Below are 17,540 nucleotides of genomic sequence, written 5' to 3' on the forward strand. Positions count from 1 at the left end.
AACAAAATACATAAATTGCAGGATAATTAATCGCTTTTCAAGCATGCAAAAGGAAGATATCTCGCGTAATCAGTATCACTCCATTTATCATAAGCTATGAATAAACAGAAAAATACTTTAAAATTAAATTTTAACTTTAATATATATTTTTTCAATCAATTACAAGATTATGACACATAAAATAACACTAAGTATGAGATAGCAGATATACTACTCATGCTAAAGCCCCATAGCTAGTAAATGAGTTGTCTAATCAACTCTTTTGTGAAAAACCATTCTTATATTGATATATCATAACAAAAGTGATAATATGTGTTATTTAATTTATATATAATATATTTGTTATGTTCGGTGTACTTTATTTTATATTTTTTGTTTATGATAATATTCAATTTAAAATCAAATATGTGGTTAATTAATGTGTTGGTATTAGTTACATAAAATTATATGATTTTTGTAAAAAATAAATAATGCTAAGGACAAAATAAAAAATATAAATTACACAATGGTGTGAAAGTTACACTATATTTTATCTTTATATATAGTGTAGAAGTATAAATGATGAAATTAAAAAATAATATTAGTCATTTATGATTATTAAATTATTATTACATTGATCATTAAATTTCATACTTTTTTCGTTCAGAATAATAAATTCTCACAATTACCTGCATTCGTGTATTCTCAAAAAATCCTTGAACTCAGCCGTGTCATATGAAATTTCCACATGCAATTTATTTATAAAATAATACATAATTCTAAATCTAGCTTTTTCGTCATCATCAATGTTCATAATTTATTTAGATTTTCTATTTTTTAGAGAATTTAAAAACAGCTCAAACACCCAAACAGAAATCCATTCTTACAAAGCTCTATATATTGTTATTTTCATTAGGGTGTGAGGGGTTCATATCCAAAGTGGAACCACATAAAATCTAACCAAACCAAATTAGAAAAGTTGATTCGAGTTAATGATTTAGTTTGGTTTAAAATTTTTGTAACTAGGATATTTTGGTTCAAAATTTCATAATTTTCGAAACCCACAAAAACCGAACCATGTAGTCTATAATTATTATTATTTAACATACAATTATTGTTAAGTAATGAACTTATTGGATAGTTATTGTTTGTTGATGCAAACACATTTTAGTAGGAGGTTTTACTTATTATATATGTCAAATACTGAGTTGAATATTTATTTTGAATTTTTTATGTTTATAAAAAATGACCAGAATCTTAAAAAACAATTACTATGATATTTTAGGTTTTTTTTAATTTCTACTGAATGTAAGTAAATTAATACACCAAGTCAAATTTGACTTGAACGATCACATATTAAACTAAACCAAACCATATTCTTTTATTAGCTTTAGTTCCTAAGCATCCAAAAAATTGGACCAAATCAAATAATTGCACCCCTCATTTTCATTTTGATAATCGAGGAATGAATTAATGATCTACGCAAATTTATTAAAGAATAGAAATATAAAAAAATATTTTGTAAAATATGATATACTTTTGTGTGTGGAACATATGATAGTTTATTAAGGGCTAGCAATGACCCAAAACAAGTGAACATTTATTCTAAACATATTCATTATTTATCTCATCGATACATGAACCCAGTTGTTTGAAGATGAGCTTAAAATTAAGCTCGTTAAAAAAATGACTTGAACTTGACTTATATTCGATTTGATTCGTTAGGTTTATGAGTTAACTCAATTATATGTATATATATATAAAAATATACATACATATAAATATATATATATATATATATAAACCTTTAGACTTATACATATTAAATAAATAGGGAAAAAGTCTATAAAAATACTATATACTTTATCTCTTTTGCAAGTGTACACCACAAAATATTTTTCTTTCTAATTACTCCTTAAATTTAAAATCTTAGTGAAATTGGTCTCTACAAATGATAATGTTAAATAAATAGCAATGAAAATTCTAACACATGCATATTTTTAACCTTGAGCATGAGATCACTATTATTTTATTTATATATATATTATATATAAAAATATTACTCCATTAATTACTTTTAACTCTAAAATTTACTTATCAATATCTTCTCAATCAATTTTATATTTTAATGGCCATCTTCTCCATTTGTCAATATTGGCTAACCTACAATGTTGTGTTCCTACTGTTGTGAGTCTGATTGCAACAATTTCCTTGTTGCTCATTAGTAATTCTAACAACATATTTATATAGGGAACAATTTCACTAATTTCATATAGTTTAAGGGGTAATTAGGAAGAAAAAATAGTTTATAGTATTAAAATATATTTTAGTATTTTGAGTTAATGTTGCGTTATGCTAGTAATTAGTTTAAACTTGGTTACCTTGCATGTCCTAAAGAGTTAGCTTAGAAGTTGTTGAAATCTGCTACTACATAATTTCATCCTAGTAGTATAGTTGGTTATAGATCTTTTGGCACCATGTATAATGCTTTCTTCATATCTTTTGGAACAATTGTTGTTGTGAAAAGATCAAAGATTCTCTACATATTCTAAAGTTTGGTCTTGTATAGAAATTTTTGTTCTTTGGTTTCAATGAATCATTCTTGGTTATTTTCATTCCTGATCATCCTCTTTTACAATTTTTATATTCTCTTGTTATTCTTAAGTAATAATTTCTTATATTCCACCATATTCTTCTTGAGCTAATATAAATCATGTTTCACCATATTCTTCTTGACATTTTTAGGCAAATATTGTTCATATTTTATCCCATTCTTTGACTAAGAAGCCAAGACGATATTCTTGAGCATTGTTATTCTTGAACAAATATTATTTATATTTCATCATATTTTAGATTTATCTCATTCTTTGACCAAAAAACCAAGATGATATTCTTGAACAAATATTGTTTATATTTTATCATATTCTAGATTTTTCTCATTCTCTTGAGTAATAATATCCATTGATATTCTTTCTATTGTGTAGGTTCTTGATGAGCAATATCATTATTTTCAATTTCAATTCATTTTCTTCAAATAGTTCTTCTATTTATTCTATTAATTTTTTTAGTATAACCTTGTTAGTTTCATGTGCTATATTTTGAAGAATTCTTCTACTGTTTAAAGTTTCTTCAATTAACTATTCAATCTTTCTATGGCTTTCATTCTATGCAATCCTTCTTGTGAGAAAATTGTTGATTCATGGTGATCAGGTTATGGATCAAGCCAACCAAGTATTCCTAGGCTGCAAAGTGAAGTTTGCAGGAAAAGTGGCTGGAATTAATTGGTGATATAATGCACAAAGTCATGTTGTTGAATCAAGAACATCATGACTTTTTTCAGAAACAATGCAACACAACATTAGTACTAGTTCCAAAGACCTTCTAACAAATGTTTTGGAAACTTCTCCATTTAATCATCTTTTGTTCAAACTTAGAGTCGTCAATATTCACTCTCCAACTTGGGAAGGAGTGTTAATATTATATTGAGCTAGTAATTAGTTTAAACTTACCGACTTTACATAACAAGTCATCATTTCAAATTTAATTTCTTTGATTAAAACATGTGTAAAATAGATTAGTTAGTTAGACAGGAGTTAAACATATTATATTTTCTATATAATAGGTTGATTAATTTATTTGAAATCTAATTCATTCAAATCCATTCAATTCATTTAATGAAAGAAATTCACATTCTTTTCTTGCTCTTTGATTTCTAATACATGGTGGCTACATGTAAAGGACAAAAGTTTAGATGAGCTTTATACACTTTTCACAATAAATAGTCATCATCTGAGTCGATAAATTGGACCAATCTAGCTAATTAGTTGAACTAAACATTTCACAAATTCCCGATGAACTAAACAATTTACAAGTTCATAATCAACTAAATCAATTCAAGCTAATAAGTCGAACCGAACAATTCACGAACTACAATAGAGTCGAGTGCGAGCTAGAAAAATTGTTTGTATCGTAGTTGAAAATCAAACTAAACCAATTCTTATCGAAACGAGCAAAGATGAGCTCATGTTCAATTTAGTTTGGATAATTTTCCACCCTAATTTCCTCCATCCAAAGATGAACTAAAATATATCATAAAAATAAAAAATAAGACATGTCAAACAACGAATGAATTTAAGGAGATAAATTATTTACTGATGAGATATTTTATTCTCTTATATTTATATATATATATATATATAGTTAGTTAGAACGTTTATGTTATTTTAAATATATTATGCATAAATAAATATTTTATTTTATCTCATTTTTATTTTATTTTTAATAATACCAAACAACAAAATTATCATCTCATTTTAAGTAATTTTTTCCTTTAGACTTTCTTTTCTTCTACTTTATTTCATTCTACTTTCATTCATTAACCAAATATAGTCTTAAGGTTTGTCTTTGAGTTGATCATTGAGAAAAAAATAATGAAATACATTTTCAAGGGAGTTCTAAAGCCTTTCATTTCAAATAATTCACTTCCAAAAAATAACTCCTAGACAAACCATTGAAAGTATTATTAAAGTATTCTATATTATTTTTGGAATATCATTAAGATGGCATGACCAAAAATTAATAAATCAAAATAATTAAGTGGAATATTAAATAAAATAAAGACTCCAACTTGTATTAAATAAATATTTCTGAAAGGATGCATATTAATTTGGAGTATTTATAGAGTTATTCATAAAATCAATGATTTGCTTAAAACAATTTGGTAATGTTCAAATTCAGCATATTTTTTGAGAGAAAAACAAAATGACAGATTACATAACTTAATTTAAACCTTCATGAAACATTTATGATTAGAGAGATACACGGTGCACCACCAGTAGTTGCTCATTACTATACAAATGAACCTATCCCATGTGCTTTAGTTTCTATTTTTATCTTTCCAAAATACCAAATATAGATAGGTATTAGCTAGCATGAGTAACATTTTTCAGTTAGGTACATGCTAGTATTGTGTACCATAAAAGTTGGATAATATATACTCTTAATGTTATATTAAAATGAGTAGTGATGACAAAGATAATTTGGTATGTTATTAATCTGAAAATTACAAGTAAGAATCTATTATCTTCTGTATCATCGATCTCAAGCCTTCAAAAGTGCACTAACATCACCTAAGAATAGGGATGACAATGAATTTGGTTGAGTCCAAGTAGTATATTACCCGGACCCGCCTTGTTGCTTTATTTTTAGACGCAGACCCCCTAGACCCATGCTAATACCTGTTGGGTCTATTACTCACAGATCTTTGGGAACCCAGCGAATCTGTGGGTACCCACAAAAAAGAAAACATTAAAAATATTTTTCAATAATTTATGTATTGTGTATTTGTTTACTAGAATCTTATATGTTATTTAAGTAATCAACAAGAGAAAAAATTATAAAAAATCATTCAAAAATTTTAAACACATTTTAAATTGACTATTTCAACACTGCGACATAAAATTGATTTAATAAGAATTGTCAATCAACATAATAGTATATTACACATATCAATTAACAACATAACATCATATTACTACTTATCTGACATCACTGTTTAACAACATGTCAATTATATTTACGAATTAACAAGATATATATGGATTCACATATTCCACATCTTAACAATCAATTCTAGAGAAATATGATGGTATGAATCTACTCACTAATTCAAATTATTGGATTTTCCTATAATTGCTGGCTAAGATGTGGAGTAAGTTGTTCAAACTTGCTTTTGGAGTAAGTGGATCCGCTCCCATATATGTATATATGAATGAATAACGAGTTCGGGTATTCATAGGTCTGGGTACCTCATTGCCCGGACCCAGACTAATCCAACAGCGAGTCTTAAAATCTCGGGTCTCATAACTCACAGGTCCAAAAACACAAACCCAAACCCGACCCGTTGTAGGTATTTTTTGCGAGTACCCATAGATCCGTGTACCCATTACCATCCCTATCTAAGAAACCCTAATCCCAATTATTTCCAACATCAATAACGCACAGTTCTAAGGTATATATATATATATAAAAGGGTGACAAAGTATATTGTCAGTTCAATTTATTCCCTTGTGTCCATTTGTTCTTATACAAAGGAGCCATATCAAGTAGCAAAAAATCCTTCTTCCATGGTATGTTTCAGAAAACTACTAGATTATTTTCTCTACCTTCGGTTTTAGATCTAAGAAAACTCTACGATTTATTATTATATTTTATTGTTATGTTTTATTTATGAACCCTCCTACCTATTCTAACTCACCTCTTCTTTGACAACCTTATCTAAGATCACCATATTACACTATCACAACTCGTCACCACTATAATTATCATCACCACCACTCACTTCACCCTAATCACTAGTATCCCTATTCAAGATCTTGACCTCACTATTGCCAAATCTAGACGTTTGTCACGATGTCGAGCCACACGGACCAACCTCATCGTAACCACCACCACCACAATCACCACCACTACCACAGCCCAATTGCACTGAACTATAACAACTTAACAAGTACCTTGTAGCTTTGATTCTCTTACATCAGAGTCAAGAATGTAACTATTAAAAGAAAAAAAATTAAATAACCAAATCACACTTCAAGTCAAGCATATCAAATAGAGAAATTGAAACTACCCAGATCACCAAATATTCCAAACTTTCTCATCATAGTCACTCCCACTAACTAATCCTCTTTGCTGAATACGACATCGTTAAATTTTGTCTTGTTTTGTATTTATTGCTACATTTTTTATATGTAAAACTGCACTTATGCTTTGTCGATTGCTGATATTTTATATAGAGATAAATGTCTAATTTGGCTTTCTATTTTTTTGTATCAATTTCTATACTTTACGTCACGTGTCATGTAAAAAGCTTCAAATACAAAAAATATTTAAAAAGTTATGGTTAGTTTAAAGATCTATAACAAATTAAGTTATGGTTAGTTTTTGCTTTTTCATCTTATGGAACTTTTTAATTTTTCCTTTGGATTTAACACACAGGATATTGAGCTTAACAAAGAAAGCGATGATTATTACTGTGACTACAAAGGGAAGAAAGCAGATCCAACAAAGCATGGTGGAATAAGAGCTGCTATCCTTACATGTGGTAAGCCAAAATTGATTTTATTTATTTATTTATTTTCTTTTTTTATTTATGGTGATTACTATAGTAAATAATTTATAATTATCATAGTGATATTCAACTTATACGGGTATGTTTGAATATTTAAGATGTGATATATTATCATACATAAATATTTCATATTTAAACATTCCAAAATAAAGATAAAGTTGTTTATTATGTGGCGTGAAGGTCATACATTTAAATTTAGGAAAAAACCTATTTGCTTGGGAAAAAGTAAGATTATGTACAATTATCCTCCTAAGATCTCAATAGACCCAAGTCTAAGTACCGCCCAAAATTTTTGTAATTAAATGTAAAGTAGAGAAATATATAAAAATTGTGTTCTCATCTCAAATATTATACAAATTGGAGGGATTATTGATATTTTCTTGTATGTATCTATTCAATCAACATTTTACCCATCATTAATGTTTACATTAAAAATAAATTGCTGTTAATCAATAAGGAATGTCAATAACTCACCTGAATTTCCATAGGTCATTTACAAGTTGGTTAATTAATAATAATATTTATGAAATAACTCTATAATTTTCCATTTTTTTACCAAAATTCAATTAGCAAACAAATATGTGATTGGTGTTTCATGTTATGTTTCTTTCTCTCTATCCATATATGAGAAGTGGTTGTGCCACAAAAGCTGCCTAGGTAATTCTCTCACCTCTAAATCTATACATAACCTAGTGTTTCCACCATAGAAACTAGATTCATTGGTTTGGTCGGAGAACCGCACACTAATACATCTCGGTTTGCATATTAATACTTAGCCCCAAGTGAACCACAATCGAAAGCAAAAACAAATAAGAGAGATGAGAAAAGAGGAGCAAACAGAAACACAAGAAAAAGATACATAAATAGGAAAGGAGTTAGGAAATTCTAAAATCAAAATGGATCATCTTAGTAATTGAGCTTATTTATTTATGTATTTAAAAATGATATTATTTAGTTAATTATTTTTAAAAATATGATAAGTATCCATTTAATTAGTAGGTTAAAAGTAACATGTTTAATATCCCAAAAGTTATAAATGTTGACATTCAAATTCTTTGAAGTGTTCTAAATAACCCTTTTCCATTTTCTTCTACCTCTCAGCTCCCTGCACTAGTAAACTTGTTATGAACCTGCCATTAGAATTAAAAATCACTCTTACCATCTAATTTTTTACAAGTGTTATCATCATTTCTTCTATTATCTTGTTTAATATGAAAAAATGTTTTTATTTTTATTTTTTAATTTGCTTACGAATAGTTATGAAGCATGAAACCAGATCCAACTTAAGATAGAGAATCATAATCATTCAGCTACCATATTAATTATTTTAAAATTTGAAAATTATACAAGATGGGATTTTAAGGAAATTTACAGTGTAATATATTAAATGAATATAAAAATAAACTTTAAATAAAGTAGAAAAAAATATTACAAAAAATCAATTCGAGACATTTGAGACATAAAAATAGGTTAATATTTATTTAATTATTATTATATTCTATTTTTTATTAGAATAACTTTAAAAAACTAAGTAAAAAATTGTCCTATATATAGAGGTAGAAATATTAAAATATATTCATGAAGTATTTGATTTCAATACTCTATGTTGGGTTTATTCCAATACATGTCTAACATTAAAAAAAATGTAATATCTATTTATTTTATGACAGTTGTGGAGGTAATGTCTAGCATGGTATTCTTATGCAATAGTATAAACTTGGTGGACTACTTTTTGAAGTATATGCATTACTCAGTTTCTGAATCTTCAACAATGGTTACCAACTTCATGGGAAGCTCCTACATTCTCACCATTGTTGGAGGATTTATCTGTGATTCTTACTTAACAAGATTCACTACATTCATACTTTCTGGCGCAATAGAGTTAATGGTATCACATTTTATCTATCTTTTGTTCAAATATCATAGGTGTGGTGGACACATTCATGTTAAATTTATGTTTTGCTTTTATTCAATTGCTAATATTCATGATTTAATCTTGGTCTTTTAATCTTTGGTCATGTATAATCTATAGAGTTTTTTCATTTTATTGTTATTTTGGTAGGGTATATTTATATTTTACACTAAATCCTGAAATGATAGAGAAAAAAATATATATAGTATACACTATCATTATATTATTCACTATTCATATTTAATAATTATTAACTCTTAAAAAAAGTGATACAAATAAATAGTAAATAATATATTGAATGTATATAATTTTTTACACTAAATGATATTACATTTTGTAGGGATTCATCTTGCTAGCTTACCAAGCTCAACACTCCCATTTGCGGCCACCGGAAAACACAAGACCGTCACCGGTTGCGGCGGCGATTCTCCATATTGGGTTGTATTGTGTAGCCATAGGAGTTGCTGGAGTGAAAGCTGCTTTACAAACACATGGTGCTGATCAAGTAGATGATAAAAAGCAGAAGAATCTGATTTCATCTTTCTTCAATTGGTATTTCTTTTCTATATGTAGTGGAGCACTTCTAGCATCAACTATTATGGTTTGGATTGAAGAGAATTGTGGATGGAGTTTGAGTTTTATGATATGTGCTATAGTCTTCACTTTTGCCATATGCATCTTTGTTGCTGGTTTTCCAATATACAGAAACAAACGCCCTGCTGGAAGTCCTTTAACAAGAATGATCAAGGTGATGCATATAGAAAAGACATCGACTTAAACAATCTCGACCTATTTAACATATTGCAACCTAAGTCATTTAAATAGGTCGACAAATCTGTCTTAAAATTTTTTTATATAATTTTTATTTATTTGATGGGTATATTATATAAAATAATTAATATAAATACCTAATGAAATTATATTGGCTGGTATGTCAGGTTTAATAGATTTGTTAAGAAGTCTGAGTCTCACCTATTTATGTTAAATAAGTTTATTGAGAAGTTTGAGCACGACGTTTTTATTAAAATAATGTGATCGGTCAAGGTAATAGACCCTTAATAGATGATTTATTGTATTTTCAAAGTTAGTGATAACTTTGATCGTTTTAAAAGTCACTAATGATTTACATGGTATATTGATGATTAATTTATGTATTGTTAAGTCTGAAATTCTTGTATTTTCTATTTCAAGGTTTTTGTTGCTGCAGCTAAGAATACAAGAGCATCCCCATCAGTTAATGTGAATCACAATGCCACAACACAACCACATGCTAGGGAGCAATCACATGATAAATTAAAGTAATATCTTTATTCTTTGACCATCCTCATCATAATTAACTAATTGAAATATCTTATAACTATTAGCATGTCAAGTTGGTCGATCTATACTTTTATTTTTCTAATGTAGAGTGTATTATCTTCTTGTTATATCCTTTAAGATAATTTTTAAGTATAGGAAATGCAACATGTAAACTTAGAGAGCATTTAAGAAAATAACCTATGATAGTTGGCATCATCTACACAAAACTTTATAAATTTTATTGTTATTCTTAGGTTGAGAAAAAGAGGATATAAAAATAAGAAAATATGTGGAAGAGTAATAATGTATTGATGAAAAATAAAAGTAATATAAGGAAGTTTCTAATAATTATTAAAGAGAGAGGGTTAAAAAGAATAAAGATTGAATATGAAAATTATGTGATAGTAATTACTACTTCTTTTGACTTTTATTAATAATATTGATGACTTACACTTGTCATGGCATAAAATTGACAAATGATGGGATTTCATTTTTATATTTATTATATGATGCATGCACCATTACCCTTTTGAAATATTTCATTATGCAGGAGTTGTATATATCTTAGAATGAAATAGTTGGCTCTTATTAAATAACAAAATGGAAATGACAAGGACAAAAGAAAGTCCTTATATTAACCAATATAATCATATAAACTAAGAATTAAGCATATTGTGCATCAAATCTTGAACATAATATTTGATTTCCTATACATTTTTTATACCACCTATATTTTTCTTTTATATGTATAGAGATTACTAAGAAACTATATATAGTATATTCAAATATATAAAATGGTAAACTTTTTTTCAGGTTTCTGAACAAAGCTTTGATTGATGCAGCAATTGATGTAACTATGGTTGATGAGACAAAGTCCTTCCTTTCCCTTCTTCCAATCTTTGCTACCACAATTATGATGAACTGTTGCATGGCTCAACTTCTTACATTCTCAGTGCAACAAGGAAACATCATGAATAGAAAAATACACAATTTCATAATCCCTACTCAATCTCTCTCAGTCTTTGCCCTAGCTATTATCCTTTCTTTCATACCCATATTTGAGCAATTCAGACACATATATAGACACAAAGACACCATGCAAAGTAAAACATTCCAACCACTTTCAAGGGTTGGTTTTGGATTAGTACTAGGAATAATGTCTATGGCAGTGGCTGCTATTGTTGAAGCTAAGAGGAAACAAGAACTAATCATGAATGATATTACAATATCAGTGTTTTGGTTAGTGTTACAATACATATTAGTAAGTGTAGCAGATACACTTGTAATGAGTGGAATGCTTGAGTTTTTCTACTCAGAAGCACATGAAAGTATGAGAAGCATGTGTGCTGCATTATCATGGTGTTCAAGTGCAATGGGATTCTTTATAAGTTCAGTGTTAGTGGCTATAACTAATTCAGCTAGTGGAAAATTTGGGAAGGAATGGCTAGGAGGAAAAGATTTAAATCATGATCGATTGGACCTTTTCTATGCTCTTATTTGCATCCTTAACATTGTTAATTTTATGTTTTATGTTTACTTTGCCAAGAAATACTAAATTACATGGTTATTATGTGGAAGGGACAGGCTAATTAAGAATAAATGTCCCGCAATATAGAAATGTTGTATTTATAAAGTGTTATTATATATAAGTAATCTTGTGCTGGATGAGGTGTGGATCCATTCTCTGTTTTTTTCTCTCTTACAGTAATGTGCTATAAACAAACTACTTTTTCAGTTTATAGTTTTCTTTTAAATAGTTGTCAAACTTATTTTTTTTTGGAAGTTATCCAATTTTAAGAATATTGTGAGTAATGCTATATCCTCCTATTATATTCTTCTATCTACAAGAAAGTGACACGTGTTATTTATAAACTAATCATTAATTTAAATTAATGATTAGTAAAAAAATTTAGTAGGAAAATATATCATTTTTCAATTATTATAATTAAAAAGCATAATATTGAGACAACTATTGCTATATCATTTGCCAATATTACAACAATAATTGAAATGGCCAGAATGATTACTTTCAAGACATCATCATGCACGTTCACTACTTCTAGGGATTTACCATTTGTAAATATTACACTTCATTCTTCAATTTCTCCCATGCAAACTTTGCAAGGTGAGACACAAACAAATAAAATAAGATTAAAAGCAATACATTGCTTTGATTCTATTGTTTTTGATATACAGCATCAACCATTAAACAAAAATAGATTTATATACCACACCTAAAATTTACAACTTGCTTTCAACAGAAAAACAACCCTGTGAAAATATATTGCAAAATAAAATTTTAAACCCATTTTAGAAAACCTCCACTAGATATTCACATGGAGTAGCTCACTGTAAATCTTGAAGATGCACTTCACACCACTAAAACATGGAATCTAGATAATTATTATGGTGTCTTCTGGTGAACTCTAACAAGCTACCATAGTTGCGGTCAGAAATACCAACAAATAGAGCTTCTGTGTCAGGGCTAAATGATATACCAGCAATCTCACCAAATAGATCTATCTCTTGACTCTGTCCATAGCCAGACCTTGAGTCAAAAATATGAACGAAATCTGCCGGCTCAGCCATGGCTAAAAACCGGCCATCGGCTGCGAAACTTAAGCCTCTTATTGCACCCATTCTTCCCTTTAACACAGCTAAGGACTGGGAAAGATTTCTTATGTCCCACAATCTGCATGTTGTGTCCTGATTCCCAGTAGCCAGTATTCTACCATCTGGGTGCCAAGCTGATGAGAAAGAATAGTCTAAGTGCCCTTTTAGGCTCTCGGTAACCTGAGAGATACCATAAAAGAGTAAAGAATAATCAATAACTAGATAAAAGATTAAGGATAGTATAGCCCTAAAAAACAGATGCACCACATTGAAAAATACCTTTCCAGTGTTAGCATCAGCTATTAAGCACCCAGTACTGTCGCCGAGAACAGCTAACATCTTTCCATCTGGACTAACAGAAGTATTCTATAAAGACAAATATGTGAAAACAATTGTTATTAGTGTTATAAGAGGTGAAGATATAGAGTAAGAGTGATATCAGATGATGACACTCACATTAACCGACCAATCGTATTTGAAACAACAAAGAGAAGCGAACTTCTCTGCATCAAAAACTCGAACATGGGAATCATTGTTTGCTGAGATGACCCTCATTGATCCACTGCAAAGTAAAGGCTTATTAGTAGTTTCACAGCAAACCAATGTCAAATTTTCAAACATGAGGCTCGACAAATATAAGCTTACGTTGGATTACGGTAAACATCCACATGATTGGTCATGGCATTATCATCTGTAGTTATTTTGCTGCAGAATGCAACTCCAGAATGATTCAAATTCTGGTCCACAAATAATTTACACATATTAAGAAACAGGGCCTTCATGTGATTGATTATTCTATTGAAAGAACTCATTATCTACTTTACCTTGCAAATTAGCTCACCCTTAAAACCACCTGCTACAATCAAATTTTCCTTAACAGACATGGTACTTATTTGAACTCTGGAGACAGGCTTAGCTGAAAATCCAGGATGCTTCTGCAAAAAACAAAAGTCAAAACAACAGTCAGATCCAATGACTGGTAAAAACAAAACATGTGACACATGACCAATTTAGCTACGTACAACGGTTGGAATAATCGGTTTGGCCACATTAAGCACTTCTTTACCCCTTCGTAGTAATGAGGACCAATGCATCACTGAGTAGTTTTGCATAAGGTATACGTCATGCTTTGATGTTGCCCACAACAAATTCCTCAACTGCACAGAAAAGATAACATATTGATGAAATCAATATCAACACCCAAAAGGAAAAAATAAAGAAAAATCTTCAATAATGTTAACCAAACAGAGTTAAACAGGACATGGTAATCATAGATGGGTCTATCCTTAACAAATTAAATTAAAAGTTAGATTATGAAGGACACTACATTAAAGGGTATACAGTATTAAGTTATTGTATTAGTAGTACACTGATTGTCATCAAGTCAGGTAGAAACACATTGATGACCCAGATTTCTGTAGAAAAGATAACGTGAAAGACAGACTGAGATATAAAACAGGAAAGGCTATTGTTATGGCGGAGTGGTGATTAGACAACTAATCATGCAGGAACATGGAAAAAAAGAATCATCCCTGTTTGGTGAGAGGTTATTATCACAAACAAGAAGGCTATCAAGAAAATACAAAACCTTAACTAAACCACACATCACTCCAATAAATTAAACCAAGTGCTTTATGATTATAAAAATGTGGATGAAGTATGTGTGATCTTACAACATCAACAGCAGTAATCAGGTAATAGACTATCAAAGTAGAAGAATAACTTAATAGCAGTAACAAAACAAACTATTCCATAAACAAGATCCTAGAAATACACAGCCAAACATGAACAGGCAAAGCCCTTCTTGATAAGGACAAATCAATGCTAACTAATAACAGATATTGTTATAGCCCTCTCAAACCTATCATACCATAAAATAAGGTCCTCCCAAGCTGCTGATTTCCCACCTGCTTTAATAAAGTGAGAAATAGAAGTCCTAAATGCATAAACAGGTTAAGCAATAAATTAAGTTACAGAAACAAATAATGCTATACCACTTCTTGCACAAATATGTATGGTCATGGAATTGAATGAATGCATAAAATGTATGAATAAACGATAATACGTAATACTGGGAAAGAACTACGGAATCCAAAATTATTCAGAATGCAGGAAACAGAACAAACAGATTATTGACACCTTATCTTGAGAATTACTAAGCAAATATTGTTCCACTGTTGCAGCTATAATGCCATTCTGCAACTCCATAAGTACAGCATCTATCATATAATTATTGCCCTTGTGACACAATCACACAAGTAGTAAATAAGACAGCCTGTTTGCTTTACCAGTAGTCTCATCCACCAAATTAACCCTTTTAAACAGAGAATTTAAGAAAATCATGTCAACCAGATAAGCTTTCCTCCTAGCATTTAACAAATAATAGCATATCAATCATAGCTTTACAGGCCTAAAATATTTGGCTGCGGAGACCCAAAGGCCAAACAGATTGTTGGAATTAAGGAAGCAAAGATTTCGTAGTGTAAGATTGCAAAAACACAATTAGAAACTGTATTGCTATGATACAATCCATGTGCATTGAATCTTGATCAGCAATAAGTTCATTTAAAATAGTGGAAGAAGATCACAAAATGCTGATAGAGCTCTTATCAAAAAGTGTTCTTTGTAGATGTGGTAGGTGACTGTGTGTGCATCATTGTTTTGAATGCAAGAACAGCATACAGATGGAACAAAATCAGTCCTCACAGGAAATAATCAAATCTAAGAAACTAAGTCACATCCATATTCATAAATTGGCATGAAACTGTCTTTTAGGTAGAAAAATAATATGTGGCAAGTGGCACTACAGGAGATGATTCCTTCGAAAATTTGATTCATTATTTTGCTTTGTTTTCAAGAAATGTTTTTTTAAAAAATAGTGTACAACGCAACAAATAAATAGGATTTAGAGAATTTATTCTGGTGCTGAAACATCTTTGCTTAATAATTTATTATAACTCTTTCATTTGGCCATTGCATAAAATAACCAGGATAGAATTATTTATAAAGATGGTTATTAACAAAATTTCTCAATAGGTTCATGCGGAAAGACAAGGTTCTCAAAAGTTACTCTTGTAAGGTTCTCTCGGGTGTCAAGTTGATTGGAAATTTATACATGTATAATTACATTTAATTTAGATATCCTTATATTAAAGAGGGGGGCCTTTAATTCAATGCGTATGTAAATCCAGATCACTGGATCCTGCAAAAATACAAGACCAAAGTTATGCATAACAAAACTTGTTATATAGTCAGATACGATTATAAGCAGCAGCCAGATATTGCTGCCAATAGCATTATGATGTATGAACTCCCTGCACTAAAGCAAAGAATCTATTTATCAGATAAAAATAGTTCGTACTTCATAGTTCATAAAAGATTCAAAAAATAAAAGAAAAACGGAACTAAAGAAAAACCACATACTAGCACTACGAAATACCAAATTGAAATAAAGATGATAACATATCAGAGCAATGAATGATTTATAGCATTTAGTTATTTAACCACCGCAATCTTTATTTAAATGCAACATATAGCAGTGTGAAAAAAGATATGTTGCAAATGAATCATCAGGCTAATACTGCAAATGTCTTGAGATTAACAGTTAAGTAACTATGAACAAAGTTTCTACCTGAAAGTGCACAATTGTGGACTTGACAAGCCTGGTATTGAACTGGAAGTCATAGAAGGTCATCCCTTTCTGTACTTTCAAGCACTCCTGTAAACCAAAATGAAAAACTTTAGATATACGATATCAAAAAAGGCTTAATTATTTTGTTTGGATTAACATTCTGAGAAATTCAAATGGGTCTCTAAACTTGAAAATATTTTAACTAAGTCCCTAATATGTGTATAAAAATTGTTGTTCATTCACATTCTAGAGTTTTGTTGTTCCCTTAACCCATCCACCCAATCCATTCACATTTGTGCATCACTTAACTTTCTGATAAAAATTCAATTTGGTCACTATTCCTCTTAAGGCTTTGTTTGGGAGTTAGGAGGGAAAAGGAAGGAGAGAGATCAAAGGGTTAGGAAGAGGGAAAAGGAAAGAAATTCTCTCCCTTGTTTGGGAGTACGAAATTTAGATGAAAGGAAGATAAACTAATGATAATGTAAGAACATTTTTTATTTCCCCTTGAAAATGTAATTAACAATGAGAAATGGACAATAATATGTAATTATATATTATTACTAAACATATTTAGCTATTTTGACATTTTATCTCAAAAAATCCCCAAATTAGGGGAACTTTAAAAATACACACATGAAGGGTTTTGGAGGGTTTGAGAAACCTCCAGAACCTTTCCCTCTCCTTGATCCAACTCCCAAACAAGGAGAAGGCTTTCCAAAGCCATCCCTCCTCTTCTCCTCCAAAACCCAACACCTAAACAAGGCCTAAGGGGAAAAAATCATAAACTTAAGGGATATGTGTATGAGGAATTCAATTAAATTTTCACAAGATCATGTATATCAGTATATGGAACTTAATTATAAATTTTCATAAGTTAACGACCCAAGTAAAATTGTAGTATGTGGATGTAATAATTTTTTATCCGGACTCAGGGTGCATTCGTGAGTTGGGTTTTGGAAGGAAAGGAAAAGCAAAAA

At 29.6% G+C, this 17,540-nt stretch overlaps 2 protein-coding genes across 3 annotated transcripts in view; one reads left to right on the plus strand and one right to left on the minus strand.

The window, feature by feature from the left end:
- On the plus strand, window positions 6,043-11,985 carry LOC109359576 (protein NRT1/ PTR FAMILY 4.1-like). Its single transcript, XM_019604277.1, has 6 exons — window positions 6,043-6,107; window positions 6,976-7,081; window positions 8,779-8,996; window positions 9,361-9,768; window positions 10,212-10,318; window positions 11,133-11,985. The coding sequence occupies exons 1-6, from the start codon at window positions 6,105-6,107 to the stop codon at window positions 11,872-11,874; spliced, it is 1,584 nt and encodes a 527-aa protein (XP_019459822.1). The 5' UTR covers window positions 6,043-6,104; the 3' UTR covers window positions 11,875-11,985.
- LOC109359114 (uncharacterized WD repeat-containing protein C2A9.03-like) overlaps window positions 12,525-17,540 on the minus strand; it is a 5,902-nt gene continuing 886 nt past the window's right edge. For both annotated transcript variants that reach the window (XM_019603643.1, XM_019603644.1), the window contains 7 exons: window positions 16,564-16,650; window positions 13,955-14,089; window positions 13,757-13,867; window positions 13,578-13,669; window positions 13,389-13,494; window positions 13,212-13,298; window positions 12,525-13,112 (listed from right to left, as the gene is read on the minus strand). In XM_019603643.1, the coding sequence (XP_019459188.1) occupies window positions 12,699-13,112; window positions 13,212-13,298; window positions 13,389-13,494; window positions 13,578-13,669; window positions 13,757-13,867; window positions 13,955-14,089; window positions 16,564-16,650 (1,032 nt within the window). In that variant the 3' untranslated portion in view covers window positions 12,525-12,698. The remainder of the gene's footprint in view (window positions 13,113-13,211; window positions 13,299-13,388; window positions 13,495-13,577; window positions 13,670-13,756; window positions 13,868-13,954; window positions 14,090-16,563; window positions 16,651-17,540) is intronic.

Source organism: Lupinus angustifolius, chromosome LG11, assembly GCF_001865875.1.
Source record: "Lupinus angustifolius cultivar Tanjil chromosome LG11, LupAngTanjil_v1.0, whole genome shotgun sequence".
Classification (NCBI taxonomy): Eukaryota; Viridiplantae; Streptophyta; class Magnoliopsida; order Fabales; family Fabaceae; genus Lupinus; species Lupinus angustifolius.